Source organism: Penicillium rubens (genome assembly GCF_028828025.1).
Source record: "Penicillium rubens strain IBT 27055 chromosome Unknown utg000001l_segment0_segment0, whole genome shotgun sequence".
Classification (NCBI taxonomy): Eukaryota; Fungi; Ascomycota; class Eurotiomycetes; order Eurotiales; family Aspergillaceae; genus Penicillium; species Penicillium rubens.
The window spans coordinates 4,020,515-4,041,909 of NW_026890599.1; the positions used below are offsets into that span (position 1 = coordinate 4,020,515).

General features: G+C 49.6%; 5 protein-coding genes across 5 annotated transcripts; 1 reads left to right on the forward strand and 4 right to left on the reverse strand.

Annotated features, from left to right (window-relative positions):
* Positions 1-84: 84 nt before the first annotated feature.
* On the reverse strand, positions 85-7,058 carry N7525_001557 (ankyrin repeat domain-containing protein; the record flags this gene model as incomplete). The annotated part of the gene is made up of 9 exons (XM_061211949.1): positions 85-4,933; positions 4,992-5,630; positions 5,696-5,720; positions 5,780-5,965; positions 6,025-6,159; positions 6,223-6,336; positions 6,417-6,630; positions 6,694-6,977; positions 7,046-7,058. The coding sequence occupies 9 exons, from the start codon at positions 7,056-7,058 to the stop codon at positions 85-87; spliced, it is 6,459 nt and encodes a 2,152-aa protein (XP_061071175.1).
* Positions 7,059-12,323: 5,265 nt separating this feature from the next.
* On the reverse strand, positions 12,324-12,570 carry N7525_001558 (uncharacterized protein; the record flags this gene model as incomplete). The annotated part of the gene is made up of 2 exons (XM_061211950.1): positions 12,324-12,360; positions 12,404-12,570. 2 exons carry the CDS (start codon positions 12,568-12,570, stop codon positions 12,324-12,326), a joined length of 204 nt encoding a protein of 67 aa, XP_061071176.1.
* A 249-nt stretch (positions 12,571-12,819) lies between these two features.
* Positions 12,820-14,502, forward strand: N7525_001559 (uncharacterized protein; the record flags this gene model as incomplete). The annotated part of the gene is made up of 1 exon (XM_061211951.1): positions 12,820-14,502. The coding sequence occupies one exon, from the start codon at positions 12,820-12,822 to the stop codon at positions 14,500-14,502; it is 1,683 nt and encodes a 560-aa protein (XP_061071177.1).
* Positions 14,503-16,763: 2,261 nt separating this feature from the next.
* On the reverse strand, positions 16,764-17,765 carry N7525_001560 (uncharacterized protein; the record flags this gene model as incomplete). Its single annotated transcript, XM_002557788.2, has 3 exons — positions 16,764-16,918; positions 16,978-17,420; positions 17,485-17,765. 3 exons carry the CDS (start codon positions 17,763-17,765, stop codon positions 16,764-16,766), a joined length of 879 nt encoding a protein of 292 aa, XP_002557834.2.
* A 1,023-nt stretch (positions 17,766-18,788) lies between these two features.
* N7525_001561 (Zn(II)2Cys6 transcription factor domain-containing protein) lies at positions 18,789-20,982 on the reverse strand (the record flags this gene model as incomplete). The annotated part of the gene is made up of 2 exons (XM_002557786.1): positions 18,789-20,819; positions 20,923-20,982. 2 exons carry the CDS (start codon positions 20,980-20,982, stop codon positions 18,789-18,791), a joined length of 2,091 nt encoding a protein of 696 aa, XP_002557832.1.
* Positions 20,983-21,395: the final 413 nt, after the last annotated feature.

A 21,395-nucleotide genomic window follows, 5' to 3' on the forward strand; every position in this document is an offset into this window, starting at 1 on the left:
CTAGATCCGGGAGCTACCAACGGGCAGAACAGGGTATAAGTATCTCATTTGCCTTGCTCGCACATCATCCGCTCCATGTAGTGACTAAGACACTATCATCATCGTCCATCTCAGCATAATCATGCCTAGCATGGTCCACATCAGCATCGTTATCGTCACCACCATCGCGGTCGTTACCAAAAGTATCGCCAGCATCATTATCATCATAATCGTGAGGACGACCATGTTTACCCACATCATCATCTTGATCATATCATCTGCATCGTGTTTGTCCTCACCATCATTAGCCGTTCTCTCGTCGTCCCGGGCATCACTACCCATTCTCTCGTCGTCCCGGGCATCACTACCCGTTCTCTCGTCGTCCCGGGCATCACTACCCGTTCTCTCGTCGTCCCGGGCATCACTACCCATTCTCTCGTCGTCTTGACTATCATTTACGGTAGAGGTTGTTGAAGGAAGATCACTGCCCTGAGAACTTGAAGAAAGAAAAAAACCATCAGCAGTCTCTGAAGAGATACTCCTGGGATGGCTGGCGCTGTTCTCCGTTACTGCGTCGGGGAAAGGTTCGCTAGCAGGCGAAGACCTGCGGGCACCGCCCCTCCGCCAAGACCTGTGGGCACCGCCCCTCGGCAAAGACCTGCGGGCACCGCCCCTCCGCAAAGACCTGTGGGCACCGCCCCTCGGCAAAGATCTCGACTCAACAGACCGTTCTGTGTTGCTGGGGTTTGTTGCTCCATACCGGATGAGCAAGTCTCTCAGGTGGTCATCTCCGGTTTGCAGTGAGAGTCCAATGGGTGTCTCTCCGTCGTTAGTTTTGGCATTGATGTTGGCTCTATTGTTGAGCAAGATAGTAACTGTTTCGCTGTTTCGCGAAGAAACTGCGAGGTGCAGGGCTATTTTGCCCGAGAAATCCTGTATATTGGGTGGTACTCCTCGCTCCATGAGCAGATACACCACTTTGCTGCTGCGGACTTTGCTACGGCCCGCTGCCGCAGCACAGTGCAACGCTGACCATCCGCGGTTGTCTACAGCAAGTATGTCGGACCCAGATGTTAGAAGCAGGCGGGCCACATCATCATGACCTGATGCTGCGGCTAGGTGCAGAGCCGTACGTTGTTTACGATCGCGACAAAGGATATCACTGCCATTTTCGATAAGAAACCGCACCGTGGAACATTGACCATTCGAGGCGGCGATGAACAAAGCGGTCTGGCCTTTTTCGTCCACTGAATGGATCTGCTCAGGAATCAGGTATTTGATGATATCAATATTCCCGTGCTGTGACGCTAAATGCAGTGACCGCTGCTTCATGACTGCAGAGATGGTAGAGGTAAACGATTTGGTCGCTGAGGCGAAAAGGCACTCAAAGATCTCTCGATCACCCATTTGTGCTGCAAAAAGCACGGGACTATAGCCTTTAGAGTCTATCGCTTCGATATCGGCTCCATTTTCGATCAGACAAGTAATTACATCGAGATGTTTGTAGTATGCCGCGCGGTGCAGGGGGGTTTGTCCGAGCGAATCGATATCGTTGACGTCGGCACCAGCCTTTATTAGCATCGCCACAATCTTCGCATTTCCACTCATTGCAGCTGCTTGGAGTGCAGTGCCATATAAACCGCATTGCTTCCGTATCGATGTTGCTTCGAACTTCCTCTTGATTGTCTCGTACCGGGCCCTAATTTTGGTTGAAGATCCTGTTGTCCATTGCTTAATAAAATTGGGCTTCCCATAATATTTAGGTTCCCCGCCTTGAGAGGACAGGTCGGCCCCGGCACTGATGAGCCGTTCGACTATGGTTTCGTGGCCCCCTGCGGCTGCGGCCTGCACCGCGGTGCCATAATGGCCGCCTTCAATATTTACGTCGACGCCACCAGCCAGTAGGAGGATTATCGAGTCTTCTGCACCATTATATGCGGCAGTTTGAAGGGCTTTGCAGTGATCATTGCGACTGATAGCGACTTCTTCCTGGCGATCAAGAGGGGTCTGCATAGTCTCTTCGTGCTCGTCGGCCAGGTCAGACTGCCAGAGGGGATCGGATTGGATAGTAGGACTCGCGCCACAGTGAAGCAGCTTGTTGACAGTCTCCAAGTCCTTGCAAGATACTGCATTCTGCAGAGCTTCTTCCAGATCTGTGGGGACAAAACGTTCGCTTTGGATGGCCAGCGGTAGTAGTAGCTCCACGACTCCGAGCCTTTTGTGGAGAGCCGCCTTGGAAATTGCACGTATGCCGTTCATGTATCTGTCCTGCTCCGAAGTAAGTGGGTCCTGCATTTTCAGCAAGGAGATCACCACACTGGGCTTTGACACACGACATGCGTGTTCAACAGTCGCAAGATCAAATGGTACATCACGATCCAACAGCAGATTTACTACTGTCTCATGGCTTGTATCCAGTGCCATGCACAGTGCACTGCGCAGGGCATATTTGGGACGAGACCTGGCGGTGTCCGACTGATCGGAGCGGCGGTCATTATGATCGCTACTAGTGAAGACATTGGGTGGTAGCGCATCCAGTAAACGGGTGACAACCTGACTGTGGCCTCCTGCTGCCGCAAGTACTATGGGATATGTGGGATACCCGCCAGTTGGTAGCTTGATACCGAGTTTCTCGATGACCTTCGTATCGAGGCGATCATTTTTCTTCCAGGGATTTGCTCCCTGCTCGAGAAAGATGTCAACGAGCTCCGCCTCCCCAGCCAGCGCTGCAAGTTGGAGGCTTGTACCCCTTATCCCGCTGGAATCGGTAGCTCTCGCCCCCTTCTCAAGGAGCCATCGCGCGAGGGAGTGGTGACGTCCCGCCATAGCTGCTTGTAGCGGTGTGTCCAGCCCTTCCGAAGAGCCATTCAGGTCTGCTCCACGGGCTAGGAGAATTTCAGCCACTGCCTGGTGGCCACCTAGACATGCCATCTGCAGACCACCTTCAACTTCGGCCTTTGCCTCGCACAGCATCTTCACGACCCGCGGGTGGCCGCCCACCGCGGCAGCCCGGAGCGCACTACCAAAGCTTCCGCCCTGGACATTGACATTAGCACCGTGCTGGAGCAAAATATGCACTATAACGTCGTATCCGTCTCGAGAAGCAGCTTGTAAAGCTGTGCAATAATCGCCCCCGATCAAATTGACATCGGCCCCCGCTTCCAACAAGCGCTGAACTAGAAGATGATTGCCGCTGCGGCATGCTGCGTGAAGGGCAGAGCCATAGACGCCCCCCTGCACGTTTACTGCAGCGTCTGACTGCAACAGAAGCTCTGCAAGCCCGAGATTGGCCTGCCGGCAAGCTGCTGCCAGCGCTGTACCATACCTCCCCGCTTGCATGTTGGGGTCGGCTTTAGCAGTAAGAAGTTGCCGGACGATGCTGGTGCGCCCAGCTGCGGCGGCAGCCTGCAGCGCACTGCCGTATTCGCCACCTTGACAGTTAGATGATACCCCAGGATGGCTTAGCAGTATGTTGACGACCGCGTCATGGCCCGCCCGAGCCGCAATATGCAATGGTGGACCAAAGCCCTCCGCTAAGGTGTTAACGTCTACATGTCGATCTAGTGATAACTGGAATATCTGCTCATTCCGCGAGTGGCGCGATACATGTGGATTCCTGGCTCCAGCGACACGTTTGCTTTCCAGTATATACTGGGCAGCAACCAGGAAACTGCCCTCCACTGTAGGCCCGGGAGTAGTCTTATCTTGTGCCTTATTTGTCGCCCCACCTGGTGCGTTCGCATCCGCCCCGGAGTTGAGAAGCCAGTTGACTACCATCACTTTGCCGCGGAGGCAGGCTGCATGTAGTGCTGTGCTGAACTGGCCAGCGGTGATATTGATACCCGCACCATGGCTGAGAAGGATCTTAACCACATCTAGATGGCCATTGAGAGCGGCACCGTGTAGCGCTGTTCCATACCGCCGGCCCTGAGCATGTATGCTGGCGCCCTCCTTCAGCAACATCAAGACCAGGCCTTCGTAGCCGCCCACGGCAGCGCGAATCAGAGGGGTCTCACCGTCGGTATCAGTGGGATTTAGATCAGCGCCTGCCTCGCAGAGAACCTTGGCGATCTCCTCGTGGCCATATTCAGCGGCGAGGTGCAGGCCCGTAGCACCCATATCATTTACCTGGCAAATTAAGTTTCCGTTCGACTGGATGCAGTGGCGAACAACCTTGGTGAATCCAAACGCACAGGCAGTGAAGAATGATGTGGCTGGCGAGCTAAGAGATTGCATGATCTTGTCTTTATGAGGATCATCCCACGTAAGAACGAGCAAAGAAGCAGGCTTAATTTCGGGAAGCCAGGATTTGAACCACGGCCGCTCCTGGCATAGGCCGTCCAATGCATCGTGTATGGTCTGCATTTGATGTTGTTGACCTGCCTGCGCTACATGTGAGGCCCAATATAGCACTACATAGTAGTGAAACTTGTCGCGGGGCAAGGAGGAGGCCGCCGGTGGTTCTGACGCCAGGTTCTGGACTGTAGTTAAACAGAGATTGGCCACCGCTGCATGTTGTTGTGCAGGCTGCATACCGTCTTTGGGCTTGAGAAAATCACCCACTGATGAGTGGACGAAGCGGATTTCGTTGCTGTCTTGATCGACTACCACCAGATCTTGACAGCTCTCAAGTACCATGGGAACAGTGATATTTGAGCCTTGTATCTCGTAGCCAATCCTGTATTTCCCTATAAAGATTCTGAGGGCCCGAATGAGGTCCTCTGCTGGGACAGGGGCCTGTGCGCACAATAGCCACCGGAACAGTGTCAAGACTGCTTGGCGTGTTATCGATCCTTGTGGACTGTTGGTAATAATTCTGTTGTAGATAGTTCCGAAAAGCTGGAGCAGGGATTTGGGCAGGTCCTTGGATGGCTCCAGGCCCAAGTCCCCCCCAAATATGGTACTGTCTGACTGGAGGAGTAGCATGTTGGCCCGCAGCTTGACCCAGAGGAACCTGCATTCGTAAGCTTGGAAAATTTAATAGAAAGATGGAGAAGGGGTTGTAGACTTACATGCCCTGGGAGTCCTCAACCAGCTGTTGTATGGTTGTTTCCTCCCAATTATCCGGAACAGAGTGAGCACGTTGCCTCATCCTTTTGACACATTCCGCGGCTCTATGCCGAGCATAGGCCCGAAGGTCTGCGCAGTTCTTGCCAACATCGATGTCATTAGATGGCCACGAGGGGAATCGATCCAACATTTTCAACCATGGGCGACTGGAAACGAGGATTTTGACTCGCCCCCCTTCGACTCTTGTCAATAGACGATCAAACAAATCAAGGAGATCACCACGGAGATCTTCATCGCATTCATCAATTGCATCAATGCAGATCGTGGTAGTGCCCTGATCTATGAGTCCAAAGAGAAGCCTTATTGCATCGTTCCATGCAGGACGTGCTCCTTCTGCAATTGCAATATCGCCCCTTTCCTGCACCATGTTCTCATAGGCGCGAATGACTTCTCCGCGCAATGGGACTGGGTGACCTGGGCGAGCGGGCCCTGGGCGAGCGAGCTGTGCTATTAGGCAGCATACGAGGGTCCCGGGATCTTGCCAGCGTCGGTCGGAATCGTTGCGCGAGAAGAAGGCGTAGGCAAGAGGGCCAACTGGCGCATGCGCGTGTTTGGTCTGGAGGCTGTCAATGACCGTGGACCTGGATTAGAATTAATATTGGCTTGCTATTGTGACGAGCAGAGTTAAGAGAGAAGTCAGACATACATCAATGTACTCTTGCCCGTGGCCGCTGGGAATCAGGTTAGTACTCTGTTGCTTGAGGATAAATGGTACCAACGTAGAGCTTACGGAGTCCATGGAGCCATAGCAATTCTGATTTGCTGGAGACACGCCATTGCTTGTAGTTTGCTTCCTCGAATATCCAGTGCCCCGAGTCAGGCAGACGAGCCTCTAGCTTCCGTTTATGAACCTCGTCCAGGGGGAGGCGAGCCAGCCACTTGAAGATCCGGCGCTCTTGTTCGTTCCTTTCATGCTCTGTACATGGCGATAAATGGTTAGCTCAAAACCAGGAGGTATAACGAAATTCAACTTACCTGTCCAGCTGTTTGATAGGTTGACCAAGCCATCTCGGATGAATTGGATAGGCTCGTGGAAATACTCCAAGCCTTCTCTCAGAGCATCTTGCTCTGTCTTGATCGAGTCCAGTTTGCTATCTGAGTCTCTGCTAGCTGCATAGAAAGAGCGAAGTCAGCCTATAGCTGGCGAGTCGAAGTCTGTTCAAGATTGTTTACCTCGAGCATCAATCAATCGCGCCGACTCATCTGCAATTCGCTGTTGCTCTTTGATCTCATCCATCCATCCGTCGAACTCATCATAGGCAAAAAGGACGCCCTTCGTAATTCTCTCTATTTGGTTTCCGAGAAGGTGAGTAATCCTGGCAGTCAACCTTGGGAGGCATTCTTTCCAGAGGAAGGGAAAGACATACTGAACGTCCTGGTGGTAAGGTATTCTTCCACCTTGAGGAGGTACTTCAGAGCTGTAGCATATAGCTTGACCAATGCCTTTTCCAGTAAATCTTGGAGAGGGAATGTGGGATGCAAATACAAACGCTCAAACAAAGCATATCGTGGAACCAAGCCGGAGAAAATGTCAATTCCTTCACACACAGTCTGATTATTTTCAAAATCCTTCACCGAAACCTAGCGTGCGCCACCAGGTTAGCCTTTTCAGCCGTAGACATCCGAAAGAATCACTGCACAGACCTGAAGAGCCAACTTGATTGCTGCCCAGGGGATTGCCAGGTGGGTAGGGTCAATCGCAGCCACAGAATCACCGATGTCCTTGAACTTCGAAAGTCGTTGCACCACCCGGCCAAGCACCTGATACAATTTCGAGCCTCTCGCATTTCTATTGCTATTGCACTCTGCTTTCTTGCTTTCGGCACTGGACAAGACGCTTTCGAGGTCCACCAGTTCTTGGTTGCGAGATCGAATCTTGTCTTGAAGTTCTTTGTCGAGTGTGTCAATAGCTTCTTTCCAAAGGTCTGCTGCCAAAGAGTTAGACAATATATCAAGAAAATACAACCATATGTATTTATCGAATTTTCCATCTTGCCTTTGTTCGTCATCTTGTGTATCTATGTTTGGTGTGTGTGTGTGTGTGTGTGTCTACGATGGTACAATTCCTTTGCCATCGACAACCCTTACGCTGATTGTTGGCGTGACGTGTCATTTAACTAGGATGCTGACACTCGTGATAGTAAATTCATCCCTACATAATTTAACCAATCAACAATTACCACCTATTTTAGAATGTGCCACAATGGCAGCGCGAGAGTAGGGCGTTGGCGTTGCGCCGTAACGATAGGCGTCAGCTCTTAAGGCTTCGATACTTAAACTGTTTATCTTGAAGCTCTATACCATATTCATTGAAATAATAAGTGCTAAATCAACCACGCCATCTAATAAATGGATAACCTACTTAACCTGGGCTGCGCCAAAACCCGCCCAACCCGAAACGCAACCCACGCAACCCGGCCCAACCCCCCGCCGAGCTGGGGTAGCGATTGGGAGCCAAAAACGCCTTTAAACTAGATGCAATTACAAAAGCAAGCCTCGTCAATTAAAGCATTGCTTCGTACAAGATCAAGGAGCCCCCAGAGTCCGTTAAATTGCACGATAAACCAGGTTTTAAAAGCCTGCCAAGTCACTATGCAATCCGTCGCCTTTCTTGAGAAAGAAGTGAGCGAATTACGCGCCGGCAACGAGAAGCAAAAGCAAAAGCGTACTAGATACCGGTGGCAGATAAATTCCCAAGTTCTTCTATATCCTCTTTAGTAAACACTTGACTTCCATTCTCCTCTACTTTGCAGATCCAACCTTCACGGATATCGGAAGATTCCTCTACCTTTTCCTTTTGTATCCACTTTGCCTGCACCCGAACGCCAATATTTCGTGACGTGGCTTTCTTCCTCGATTTCTCAATAATCCTTATAGCTTTGATAAACTTGGTGTGACACTGTGTCTGCGGTAGTAAATAGGATACCTTTCCTTTGAATATGGTATACTAACTGAAGTATAGGTTCTCGCAACCAAGAAAAGTATCCTTAACACCGTATTCGTAAGCGAACGGGGAAAAGCCCGCCATTTCCTAGTTAATTACACCAGCTAGCTTATATTTCCTAGAGGATGATATTCTAACGACAATATTGCGAGGTTCGAGGTCATTGCGGCAAAAGACAACACAATGCTGGAGTTCATCCAGATCCGAATGGAATAGGTCAATCTGGCCGATATCATCGTATTCAGACTGAGCCGAAAGCCCGCTATCAAGCCCTAATAACTTGCAGACTGGAGGTCTACCCACTCCGCTCTCTTTATGGTATGTTCTTATGGGACTAATACTAGCTAGGCAACGGTTGGGTCTTCGTAGAGCGGCCTTTCCCGATATGGTTTAGCTTTATCTTCCATACTCTTCAGTCAAGAGTATGACCGGTCTATGACACCCATGGACGTGTGGAAACGTGTGTGTGTCATAGTAGTATGTGTCATACTAAATAAATCCCTCTTCCTCCCCAACCAGCAACAAAACCTTCCCTGTACAAGATATCAATTGAATAAATGCTCACCATGACTCGACGCGCCTTTATAACTTTTTGCAATACTTTGCGAGTCCGTGTGTCACCCCCTAAGGTCGAACCAGTCAAACCAGTTGAACCCGAGAAATCCAAGAAATCCAAGACACTCTGGAAGATCCCTTCAGAAATAGTGGAAATTATCTTCCAACTTCTTTCCGACCTAGACCGAGCTTGCTTTGCACTGAGCTGTAAGAGGTTGCATTCCTGCTATATCTCATATAACAGGCAGCGTGGAATATCTGTCCTATCAACATTGCCTAGGACATTACTACTTCGTCGCCTTCAAAACGAGCGTTGGGTGTACTGTGGTAGATGTCAAAATCTTCACCGGTACTCTAGATGGCAGTTTCTAAAATTTGGTTGGAGATGTGATCCAAAGCCCGCTATATCAGAATGTAATGCTTGGTGCGACATCCAACACGATGACAAAGTTGACATTTGTCCATGCTCGAGTATCACATTCCATCAAAAACAACATCCACTTGAGCACTTTCAGTCTCAACAGGAGACTTTAAGACGTTCATCTTATCAGAAATTATCTGGGACGTTTACACATCTCTGCACTATTCAGCATCCTCTAGCACGGGTGTCTGTCCTAACTCGAGCTCGGCCCAACAAATTTTCCAAGACTTTCCAGGTGGAAAATCAGTTCATTTTCCAGGCTTCCAAAGAAACAGCTTTGTTAGGGCTCTTCCAAAGGATCAGCTCTAGACTAAATAGGTACGAAACCGAACTCTGGCTAAAGAACTTCCTTAATCAAGCTCAATCCAACTTCTTTATTGGGGATGAAAGCTCTAACTGGTACCAATGCCATGGCTGGAACATTGCGGGAGGTAGGCCATATGATTTTAAGATAACGCTACTCAGAGATTTGGGGGGCGATAGGAGGCCCAGCAAAGGGTGGGAAGGTAATTGTTATAATTAGCAGATTGCTCGTTTTGCTCCTCACTTTCCAAATTGGCTGTCATGGGCTGACACGATATCTTCCAACTTGAACTTTTCTTCAGCCTAGAAGCACTTACAAGCCTCAATACCAATGTGTTAGCTGTTTTCATTAACCAGGCTTCTATCACTTATACATATCGCAACAGACTCGCAAACTACAATATGCATATCAATCTCATACCTAAACAGGCTGTAACGTGAACAAGAAATGCGTATAGAAATACAGAAGTTGTATTCGTTTAGGCTAGATATATTCTTCAATAAGCTGTCACCCTTTTTTCAAAAACACTCTACTTAATCTCGTCTATGTGATATTGCGAGTATTGTGCAGCTTCTAGCCATTCGATGGATAACAGTATACATGTAATCCATGCAAATTCTTCTGTTTATCTTTTGTCTCGCCATTTACACATACCCAGGCACCTAGGTAGGTATTATATATGTTTTACCGTAGGGCTTTTTGTACAAAGCAAAAAGAAGGCGATACCTACTGTAGTGGGAGAAACACGCATAGATCTGACCAAGGCATCTAATCTCCCAGATAGTCTCATAGGCCTCACTCACCACAGGCACATCGCAATATCATCTTATCATCTACCGTCATTTCGCTATTCCTGTTCATCATGGCTCCCACTGTACTATTCTAGGCCATTTACACTGCCCACCATCCTCAGGTACAGGACATCACTCTTTTCTGCCGTCCTGTCTGTTATGTCAGACCGCCAGCGCGCTCTTCCTACTTCACTACATAGGGGTCACTAAGTCTTTCCCCATTGCCGTTTTCCCACCAAAAATGACCACGTTTGAACCCTGTATTTTGTGTAACCTATAGGGTAATAATATTTTATTCAGCTTTACTTAAAAATATAACTACTAAATCAACAAAAAACTTCTTTCCGAATAGTCTATCATATATAGTTGTTAAATAGTTACAGATTGAAATGTTGGAGTTAGTTGGAATGTCAATTATATATAGGCGCCAATACTAAACTCGCGATTTTGAACTTTTGCTTAGAGTTGAAAATTAACAAATCTCTATTAGTAATTCCTACTAAGATATTTTGTACATGTAGATTTATATTTTCCCAATTTTAATTTATATGAAAATAACTAAAAAATACATTACTGTATAAATTTAAGAAGATGGATAAAGTTAGTTTGGTGGGGAAATGGCAAATGGGTAAAGACTTATTGTCGGATTTTGCAGGTAGAGAAGGGTTGAGAATAAACCCAACGGGGCAAAGATTTCATGAGCTGCATCAATGATTATCGCGAATGTGGTCTAAAATAAGTTGGACCTGCTCGTAATTTTCCTCCAGGTGCCACAAATTCCCCTTTTTCAATCTCCGTGGATTCGGACTCCAATTGAGAACCGATTCGTTCACATCATCGTACTTGTAAACCCTCATATATTTTCCTACCGCAACAATCCCGTAAACAGGGCTACGGTCTGAAGGACGGCGTCTGCCATGGGTCGACGACAAGTACTGACAGAGCTGATCTACTCCTTCCGCCCACACAGAGGCGTGTGTCTCGTACCCAGCTCTCTTGCACTGTACTATCAAGAACTTGTCTGCAGTAGAGGAATTTTCTTGATAGTGGAAGGTATGCAAGTCGGAGTATCCCTTCTCTCCGGACTGTGCGGTATGTTCATCCTGCGGGCGTGTTATATAGCCTTCGGACACAGGGAATTGGAAGCTCAAAATAGCGTTCCATACACCATAGAGGATTGACTCTGGGTCATTTCGTTCAATTCGATCAAGCTCCTGCGCTATGGCATGGATGGAGCGATCCTGAGATGATATTTTCAGGGTTTATACCATCTGATCTCTCTCTCTCTCTCTGTGTATGAAATTGGATGATGTGACAGCTCTTGTTGTAGCTGCATCTCGCTCTCGGAGATCATCCCATCTCCGTCGTCACCCACCCCCGCAGTCTCAGCAGACTGTATATCGGATGGTGAGTCTGGCTGTGAGTCATCTCTCACTTTGCTCTCAGTTCCAGCTTCGTTTGTCCCCTCCGTCACCTGCGGTCCCAATGTTGTCTCTGCATGCTCTGCATCCGGGATTTGTGATGCTGCTGATGATGAAAACGGGGTTCGTTCCGGCGTAAACGGTGGATTTTGTATGGTCTGGGAGGATGGGAAAGGTAAGGTTGGTGATAAAGGTGAGGTTGGTGATGAAGGTAAGGAAGAAGGTAAGGGTATATCCGCTGGGAAAGACCCTGGCATATAGTCTCTGTTGTTTGCTATTTGCCTTTGCGTCGGTCTGATCGATGTCGGGGTAGGAGGTGTCAGATCAGATGGTTTTTGGCTGACAAATGGTGCTTGCTGCCTGTCACCATGCTCTCTTCTCTCACTTCTCTCACTTCTCTCTCTATCTGCATCTACAGCTAGATATACTCTGTGGCTGGAGATGTTCGGGGGCTGTGTTTTTTACTAAGGCAATACCGTAGAAAATAGCACTTGTATTAAAAACTGACTGCCAAGAGTGACCTTTCCGAAAGGGGCACTAGTCCATTGCCAGCAGGTAAACTCCATTGCCAACAGCGCTTCCCCGTCCGATATGGTGTAATAGGGTGTCCCGGTGAAAAGACCACGGTTCTGCGTGGCACGCAATGATACATGTGAAAATATTGGCAGACTTGATGCGTAAACTGATGCAGATAAGGGCGTCGAAAAGGAGGTATGAACCATATGACTCGTGCTGGCCCAAGTACCTTGACCTGAGCCGATGTGCTTTTGGAATGAGACGGGTTGTGAGCAGAATATATGAGAATTTTCCGACAAGAAACCAATAAACGACTTGATTCTCAGAGCTTGCCGGAGTCTGCCATGCTTCCGTTGGGGCTGAATCAATCATTTAGGATTTTACTGGTGTGTTAGTAGAAACCACGATACAAGTTGCAGCTCCTGGTCCTCGTCCCGATCTTCTGGCTCCTTCATTTGTGCCCTCGCCGTGTCGAGATTCGTCCGTTTCGTCCAGTTCGTCGAAATCACTTTCGTGCGCAAGTATTGAGAAAGTATCGAGAAAGTATCGATCAAAATCCATGCTGTCATTCTGAAGGTTTGACTCCATGGCATAGAAGTGGAATGAAAGAAGTCCGAGACCCTGTAGGGAGCACTCCGTACTCCGTAGATATACCACGGTTGGAGTGGAGAGATGATCAGGGAGCCCCGCTACTGCAGGGGCTCGCGGCCCCCACCTGGGAGGATCATCGGCGGTGGCAAATAGCGGGGCTTTGCAGGTTGCCGCGTATAAAGCGGCATTATGCCCCCAACGGACTTCCGTCAACACTTGAGTATACCATGACTGGTTCAACTTTCACGCCCCTACCCCTTGAGCTTTGGGGATTAATCGCAGGCCATCTGTCAAATGCCGATATCAAATCTTTGCGCCTGACTTGTACCCAAGTGAACAATGCAGTCCCTCTTCGCATCGACCGAGTTTTTCTTTCCGCCAACCCACTTAACATAGAAGTCTTTCGCAATATTGCCTCACACGAGAAGTTCCGTCATTCAGTGACCGAAGTGATCTGGGATGAAGCACGCTTGCCACGGGGCCCACAGCGAACGAATCAAACTGCCCAGGGGCACGAATTACTCTCAGACGATGATGAGCCCAATAACACCAGAGAGTGGGCTAAAGTCTATTCCGAGTATTTCAGAGAAAATCTCATGAGCCAGCATCAACACGACGAAGAGAGCCGATGTCCCAAATGGTTCAAAGACGTCTGTGAAGAAAACCTCCGAATCCTCAGGAGCCGAAAAGGAGCCGATGTTGATAGACCTGGGCATATTGTATGCAGAGAGCAGATCCTCGCTCAGCCTCCGCTAGGGGAGTGCTGGAAACATTATCAGCATTTGCTTCGTCAGCAAAACGATGTCCTTACCGGCGATAGCGATTACGAAGCATTTTTATTTGGCGTGAAACAATTTACTGTTTTGAAAAGGGTCACTATCACACCAGTGGCTCACGGATACCTCTTCGACCCGCTCTACCCGACTCCGATGATTCGCGCGTTCCCAAAGGGCTTTAACTATCCCATTCCGTGTGGCTGGCTATTTAGGAGAGCGATATCAACACCTGCTACCTCGTATCCGTGGAACCATTATCCGGAACTCAGAGAAAGATACCGCGGATTCCGCAATACTATGCGTGTGCTAGCTAATGAACCAAATTCTGTCTCTGAGCTCGTGATGACTTCCAACTTTGTCCCCACGGGAATCAACTGCACAATCTTCGACGAGCCATGTGAAGAGTATGACAACTTTGCTAAAGTGCTTCAGAACCCGGGCTTTCGCCGTCTGGATATCTCACTGCTTGTTGGCGGAGAAGATGAATCAGACCTTGAACTATGCTGGCGATCTTTTTGCAACGGTCGTTTGCGCTATGCACTCAGTGGTGCAACAGAAATAGAAGAGTTCAGGCTGTACACCACTTTCGACGAGGATATTCATGCTGGGGAACTATACCCAGTGATTCCTTTAAATGGTATTGTACCAGTAGAAAAATGGTCAAATCTACGCCACTTTGCACTGTCCGGCTTTGTGATCTCACAGTACGATCTCGTCTCGTTCCTCAGCACCCTGCCAACATCCATTAAATCCATTGAACTGAGCATGTTGGAATATCTTTTTGATACGGACTTGTATACCTTACTAGAAGAGATTCGGCGAATGGTATCCGAGAAGACGTCATGGAGAGACTCGAATGCCGCTTCCAGACCCACAATCACGATCGGAACGTCAGATTCGTATGGGGAGCCCGAGAATTATGGAAGGGCTAGATGGATTGAAAAGGAGGTTCATGATTTTCTATACGGTGATGAGGAAAATCCCATCGAGGAATCATTCCCTCTTCAATTCCCAGATGGGACGGGCATGCTGAAAGACGCATTTGATACCAGTTATCAACGCCCGAACGTGAAATGGGATGATTTAGTATCGTTGAACATTTACAAGGAGAGTTTTGACCCATTCAAATACTGAACGAAACTGGAGCTTCTCTCTCTCTCCTTCTCTTCTCCCTAGAGTCTAGGAATTCATAGTCATTCATTCCTGCATAGCCTTCTCTTTCCCTAACATATATAATAGAGATAGATTAGTAGAGTATTTTTTAATAGCTATCAAAATATTAAATTCTAATATCTATTAGAAATTATACTCTAGATTCAGCACTACAAATCAATCGACTATTTTTGTCCGAATACTAAGCCCAAAGTATTATTATCTCAATTATTTGAGTAATAGAATTACCCAAAAAAACACTGACATTCTTCATAAGTTATACAGGTTACGTTTTTCTCTATGTTTACACTGTTTACAGTCCTATGGGAGTCCTATCAAAGTCCCATGGGAGCGGACTGGACCCTCTAGTCCCATGCTTGGCACTCCCATGGGACCACTCCTATGGGAGTTGGCAAGGTCTAGTTGAAGGGGCGATAGGGAGGACTTTATAGAACCACGCACGGCGACGCACAGGGCGCTATTGACGCTAGACCGAAAAGGCCAGCACTAGGCCTAATAACTTAATTTACGGAAGGAATTCTGACCATCCGATATGGTGTAGTGGCTAACATCGCCGTCTCTCACACGGCAGCCGGGGGTTCGATTCCCCCTATCGGAGTTTTTTTCTTTTTTTTGTCTATGGCTTTAATATAACAAGATTATCTGTAACTAACTACACATAGTTATAGAGTTAGTGGTTTTTCTGCATTAGTACATTTGGTCTACTGAGTATGTGAGTGCATGCAATTTTGTCCATGCATGGGCAGCTTCTCGGACTGCACGTACATGATGTTGGAGCTGATCCGCCTTGCTGGAGAATTACGCCAGTCAGTACTCAGTTGACCCTGACATCAGATCCCAAAAGCGTCCCGTAGCGCGTCTGGGAGTCTGGGCATGCTTGCAGTGGGCCCGAATCATGGTGGATACAGCTGCTGCTAGCGATGCGAAGTAGGGGAGAAATATGTTTAGTCTCGCGGGGGGTTGTGACCAGGAAACCGCGGGAGTGCAAAGACGAGATAGTGATAAAGAGAGTTCTTGATGATGAACAAGAGAGTGAAAGTCAGATGCAAGAGAGAATTCAAAAAGAAATGGTCCCTTCGGATTGTGGTTTCAATGCCGGAGCGTCTACTGCAGTCCATCTGATGGTGGCGTGAACCGAACATCCTGCATACCCTTTTGGATATGGTCGTGGGGTGGTCTCCCCATCTGTCCTGTTTAAGTAAACAGGCTGCAACTGGCTCTCCGTTTGAAACTGTGTCTACGTACCTTTTGTGTCTTTGTCCTTTTACCAGTGTCATTCTGCCAGCCTACACCTTTTCTGCGAATTCTCTTGGTCCCTGTCGACCCTCAACGACGTGGGGCCCAAGGACCGACTTTCTATGCCCGACGCGGCAAACGGGAATTCATTACGCCAGTGGTTGCTGGCATTAGCTGACTGACGCCCCCTAGTGAGCGGCATGCTACTCCATCTGCAACTGAATACTCTAAGTGGGATGTGTCGTAACAAGTGCCGACAGAACAAGGTGTGTCATATATGAACAGCGAAGTCTACATGAGCAACGTGTTGGAAGCTTCAGAAACTCAAGAGAGAAGACAAGACATTCATTCATTCGATCAATCAATCAATCAATCAATCAATCAATCAATTAATCAATCAATCAATCAATCCACACTCACCAAACCACCAAACCTCCATCTTTACCACTCTTGTCTGACCATACACCGCAAGACCACTCACACGTCGACACAATGGCTGCTCCCGCTTGCAAGACAGTCCAGGAGTACGGCCTATGTTTCAGTGATCACAAGTTGCTAGACAAGGGACAGCTCAGAACATATGACACCAGTAAAGCGTTTGTACATGCCCTGCAACATAAGTGCTAAATCATGGATGCGTCTTGGGTTGGGTGGCCCACTCGCTTGTGACATACGTTATTGTATTGGCTCCATTATGAAGGTCCTGCTCAAGCTCCTGCTCAATTAATTCCCCGATACCGAGGTCGTTCTCTAGAAAGCCTGCCATACGGAATATATTTCGTATCTGGGATAAAGGACGAGCACTACCTGGCCTGACCCATGGGACCGTGCTATTATATAAGGCGCTAGTAATTTAGTATCTGTAATATTTGCTTGAATTAATTTCATATGGCGGCCAATCCCAAAGTTCATCATTGCAACGAAAGGCCTCCCGAGACAGTGCAAGGTTATAGGCTCTTTGTGGCGTGTGAAGGGACAGCGAGATATTACAAGGCCTCGGTAGTCGAGGTCCCCATGCGTCCCTCCTCAGCAATTTTCTCCTTGTCCATGGTGTCAACGGTGCCAGAGCGGGTATCGCTGGAGGGAGAGGAGCGTTTCTCTACAATGCTGGTCTCGTCCGAATTCGTCGTGTCGGCAGCATCTAAGAATTGTCAGCATCACAAAAACAATCAATCACGTTGAAATGACCACAAGGCTTACCAGGTTGAGGCTCCTTGGGTGGGGGGCAGTAAAATCCAACAGCGAGGCAGATAATCATAAGAATAATCTCCTCGAGCACGCCCATGCAGAGATTGACGGTGGGGTTGGGCTCAAACAGGTTGAACCGCGCGATGGTAGTGTAGTCACCCAAGCAGCCGTAGACGGTGCGCACGATGAGCAGTGGTGCACAGGCGTAGACTGAGTACAGGATGATCTTCTCATTGCGAGGCATCTCGTTGTGGTAGATGGTCAGGTACCCCAGAATGGCCAGCAGGAGACCCAAGCAGCCGACGAACATGCCCAATGCGGCTTGGAGCATGGGGGGTATGGTGTAGCTGTCGAGGGCCTTGATAGCGCCGGCGATACCAAGGGCCAGCCCGATCAAGCTGACAATGCTGACAAAAATGAAGATCCATTTGGAGAGCTTGTTGATCGAGGCGTTTCTAAACAAGACATGTCTACATCAGTCTCGAGTCACGCGTAGGTGAATATCAGGTTGCGACTTACACTCTTTGCAGCAAACCCACGGCAGCCAGTGTTAGGGGAGCGATGCCCAATAAGTCGCATGTGATTTTTGTGGTGACAACATTGATCGAGTCGTGAGTGATGGTGATCAGCTGGCATATAGCGCCAGCGATTCGGAGACAGGCGAGGATAATGAGGAATCTCCAACATGATGCCACGGCCTTCATTCCTTGCTGGTAACACAAAAGAATGGCGAGGAAGAGGCAGGGCACGAAGACGATGAGCTGCAACAACGCGATACCATCTTCATAGCTAAACGTCATCTTGGATCGAGAGGGGCCGGTGCGCTGAATACAGCGGGCAGTTGTCTTGCTGATGGCGAATTGATGGGCAATCTAGATTATAAGGTCAGGGCAGGGAGGGATTGAAGGCCCTGGCAAACCGGCTGTGTGCACTTGAACATATAGACGAACGAGGGATTCCACGGCAACTTGAGGGTTTCGGGCATCTCTATGTAGAACAATTAACATCGAGCATGCCCCATTAGGAATAGGTGATGATGTGGATACCTGTGGCTGCCGCTCTGCTAGTCTACTACTGGACTACCCGAGCATCGCCCCAGCGATCTCCTTGGTGGCGCTAACTCCGTCAGCTTATCTGGCGCTATTCCGTATCCGTCACCGTTTTGTTCCTTTTGCCGGACTCCAAGCTGCCCATTTTGGGTACCATTTCCCAAGAGTTGCCCACTAGCCTACATTAGTGAGATTGACCGACGCAACCACCATCTTACTAGAAACACGCGCAATGTCCGTCTCCTTCCTTTGAACAGCCTACTTTTCCGGGTAGTTTCTGTAACAACCCTATTATTTTACTAGTGTCGACTGTTAGAGACCTCCGTTATCGTTTCCCGGCGGGACTAGCACTCTTCAGGATTGTTACCATATGCAGACAATTTCAGTCCGGAGGATAATGAGTTACGGTTTTATTTCTACTTGTAGCAATCCCGCCCAGCAGAGATCCGGGCGACATCTAGCCAGGAACACTGCTGACAACGTGATGGCATTCCGTCTGTATAAAAGACAACAAGACGGAATGTCTGCTTTGTGTGGATGAACATATTTTGAATATCCATCATCTCGGCCTTCCATAGCCCTAGTCTTCTCATTTTTTACGCATCTAGCCGGCTTTCGCTACACGTATCCACCGATATGTTATAGTATGCGTTTTGGTTTAACTTTCGATTTGCGGAAAGGTATATACTTGTGTAACCCTATATGTGCGGTGTATGCTCTCTATATACAGCCCTTCGCTGTATGAAATATCTAAATTTACATGATGCTTCCATACTATCCACTCAATGGTGGACGGAGGTTGCTTGATTCAACGAAGTTGGCAAAATCATCTGCCTGCGCAAGACCCGTTTGGCAACTGATTCTGCGCAACTGGGCGGCAGTCCACGCACGGGTCTCGTGATCGAGGTTATGCATGCAGCCCACAGTGAGGAGAACCCAGCAGGCAAAGTAGCCGCCGACGGCCAAGCCGGCGTTGTTCTTGGAGCGCTCGTGCTGCTGCGCCTGCTTCTGCTGTTGCAGCTCCTGCGCCGGGGAAGTGGCGTAGCCCATGAGCTGGGGCACGGAGGCGAGTATCTCGTCGCGCAGGCGGACGATGGTCTGGGTGGCCTGGTGCATACGGTCGGCATAGTTGTTGGCGAAGAACCAGTTGCTGTCGGTGTTAGCGCCGCGGAGGAGGAGGTGGCTGATGGCGTGGTTGGCCAGGATGCGACAGACGCGCATGCTGTTCCAGACGGAGGCGATCCAGACATCGTGGTAGATGTGGTTGACGTCGCGCCGGCTGCGAGTCGGATCGTAGCTGTTGCTGGAGGGGTTCGATTTGACGGTAAACTGCCACTCGGAAGGGCACTTGGAGAATGTGCTCTCCAGGCGGTAGTCAATCTCGAACGCCTGTGAGAGGTAGCGCTCGAGGTCCTCAATGGAGACATTGGCACCCTTGAGAGGACCGGAGAGCATGGAGGTAGAGGCGGGGGAAGAACCGGATGCAGTAGAGGGGGAGTTGGAGGAATCGGAAGGGGCGGCGAGACCGGAGGAGGAGGCGCCGGAAGAGTTGGGAAAGAACGAGTAGCCGCCCGGGGAAATGTGCTGGTAGAGATCCAGAAGCTCGACCATGCCGCTGCAGGTGACCCAGTAGGGATCCGAGACGCTGATGGCGTTGGCGGCCTCGATGCGCAGCATGCGTAGGCTCGAGGACATAGGGGAGCCGGAGCGCAGGCAGTTGGTGAGGAGCTGGGAGGAGACATCCTTAAAGATCTGCACGCCGGTTGAGGTGGAGAACTGGGAGCGGCCGCGCAGGTTGAGGAGCGAAGTGGCACCCTCAATGTGGTGCTTCCAGCCGTCGATAGAGGCCTTGCTGAACTCGTAGAGGGCGAGGACGAGGACAGAGACGATGGTGCTGTCGCGACGGGCGGCCTGGGGGTCGGCGAGGGCGAGATTGACACGCTCCATGGTGCGGGTGTACATCATCATGGACCGGGTCAACAGGTCGGCCTGGCTAGTGGTGCGAGCGAGCCCACCGAAGCCGAGAGCCAGAATGGCACCCTCGAGCATGTCATTGCCGCCGTCGTCTTGCGCCAGCATGCCCGGAACGTAGTCGAAGACGCCAGACGAAGGACCGCACTGCCGAACGACGTAGTGAGAGAGGAAGAAATCGAGACCGATGACGACGAGAGGCAAGGAGAAGGGGCGCGCTATGACCTCGGGCTGACTGCTGGTGAAGTTGTTGTGTCCTAGCCATTGGCGGTCGCCGCGGTTGCTGCCGTCATCAGGCAAATGATTGAGAGTCACATCGTCGCCGCCTACTCTAGAAGCGCCGACACGGAAACGACGCCCAGACACGGAGGCAGAAACAGAAGCAGCGGCTCCAGGACCGTCGCCCGATATCGCCATGGCGCTGGGCGAGGCATCCTGGTGGAGCGAGAAGAACCCAGTCTCGTCCGGGTTGAAAGGGTCATGGAAGCTGATCAACTCGGGCATGAAGCTCCCGCCGGCGAACGTCCCGGCTCCGACATCGACGTCGCTCATGCCCAGCATGGTCTCGTCGACGACATCGGAGGGGCGGCTGGCGTGATAGTCTGGTGCGGAGGTGTATTTTTGTTGGTTCTGTGCCTGTCGTGGGGCTGTGTGCTCCACCGAGAGGCGGTCGGTTGGGGTGGCCGTCAAAGTCCTCTTGGAGACTTTTGAGCGGGCGCGGTTGATGACCTGGGTGCTCTCATCGCGAAAGATGAGGCTTGAGGGATCTCTGTACCCGTGGCATTTCTGACCCGTGCGACAACATTGGCCGCATTCTGGGACAGCTTTGTCGCACTTTTTTTTTTGACGTCAAATGTAAGCCAAGATGTCTTTTTTACTTTTTTTTCCCTCGTGATTTTCTGTGTTTTGTAAAGGGGCGCAACCAGTAATGACTTACTCTTCTCTTCTTGGCGCGACAATTATTGCAACTTGTTGAAGGACGACCGCAGTAGACCATGATGGCGATTCTGCCAAGTGGTGATGATGATCGTGGATGGATAGGCGGGGAAATGTGCCAGGCATCAGCCTAACGCACCGACCTAGTACGTAAATAGGAGAGTGGGGACTGTCCCGTTTCGCGTGGAGACACACGGTAAGGCTGGATGAGATGACTGCCAAGTTCGGGCAACGATACGGTAAAAAAGGACTGGAAAGAGAAATCAAGACGACAAGACGATTTGAAGTGGACGAAAACGTTGTGCCTAAATATACACACACATACACACACACACACAATTTATTAGCGCCCGGCGGCTAAGCCGGAAGGACAGCTATCGTGATACAAGTTAGTACGATATGTAAAGATTATCTATTGTTATCTATGGATCTGTTGCTAGCTACCTAGCTAAGAGGGCTTTGTCACATGGAGTA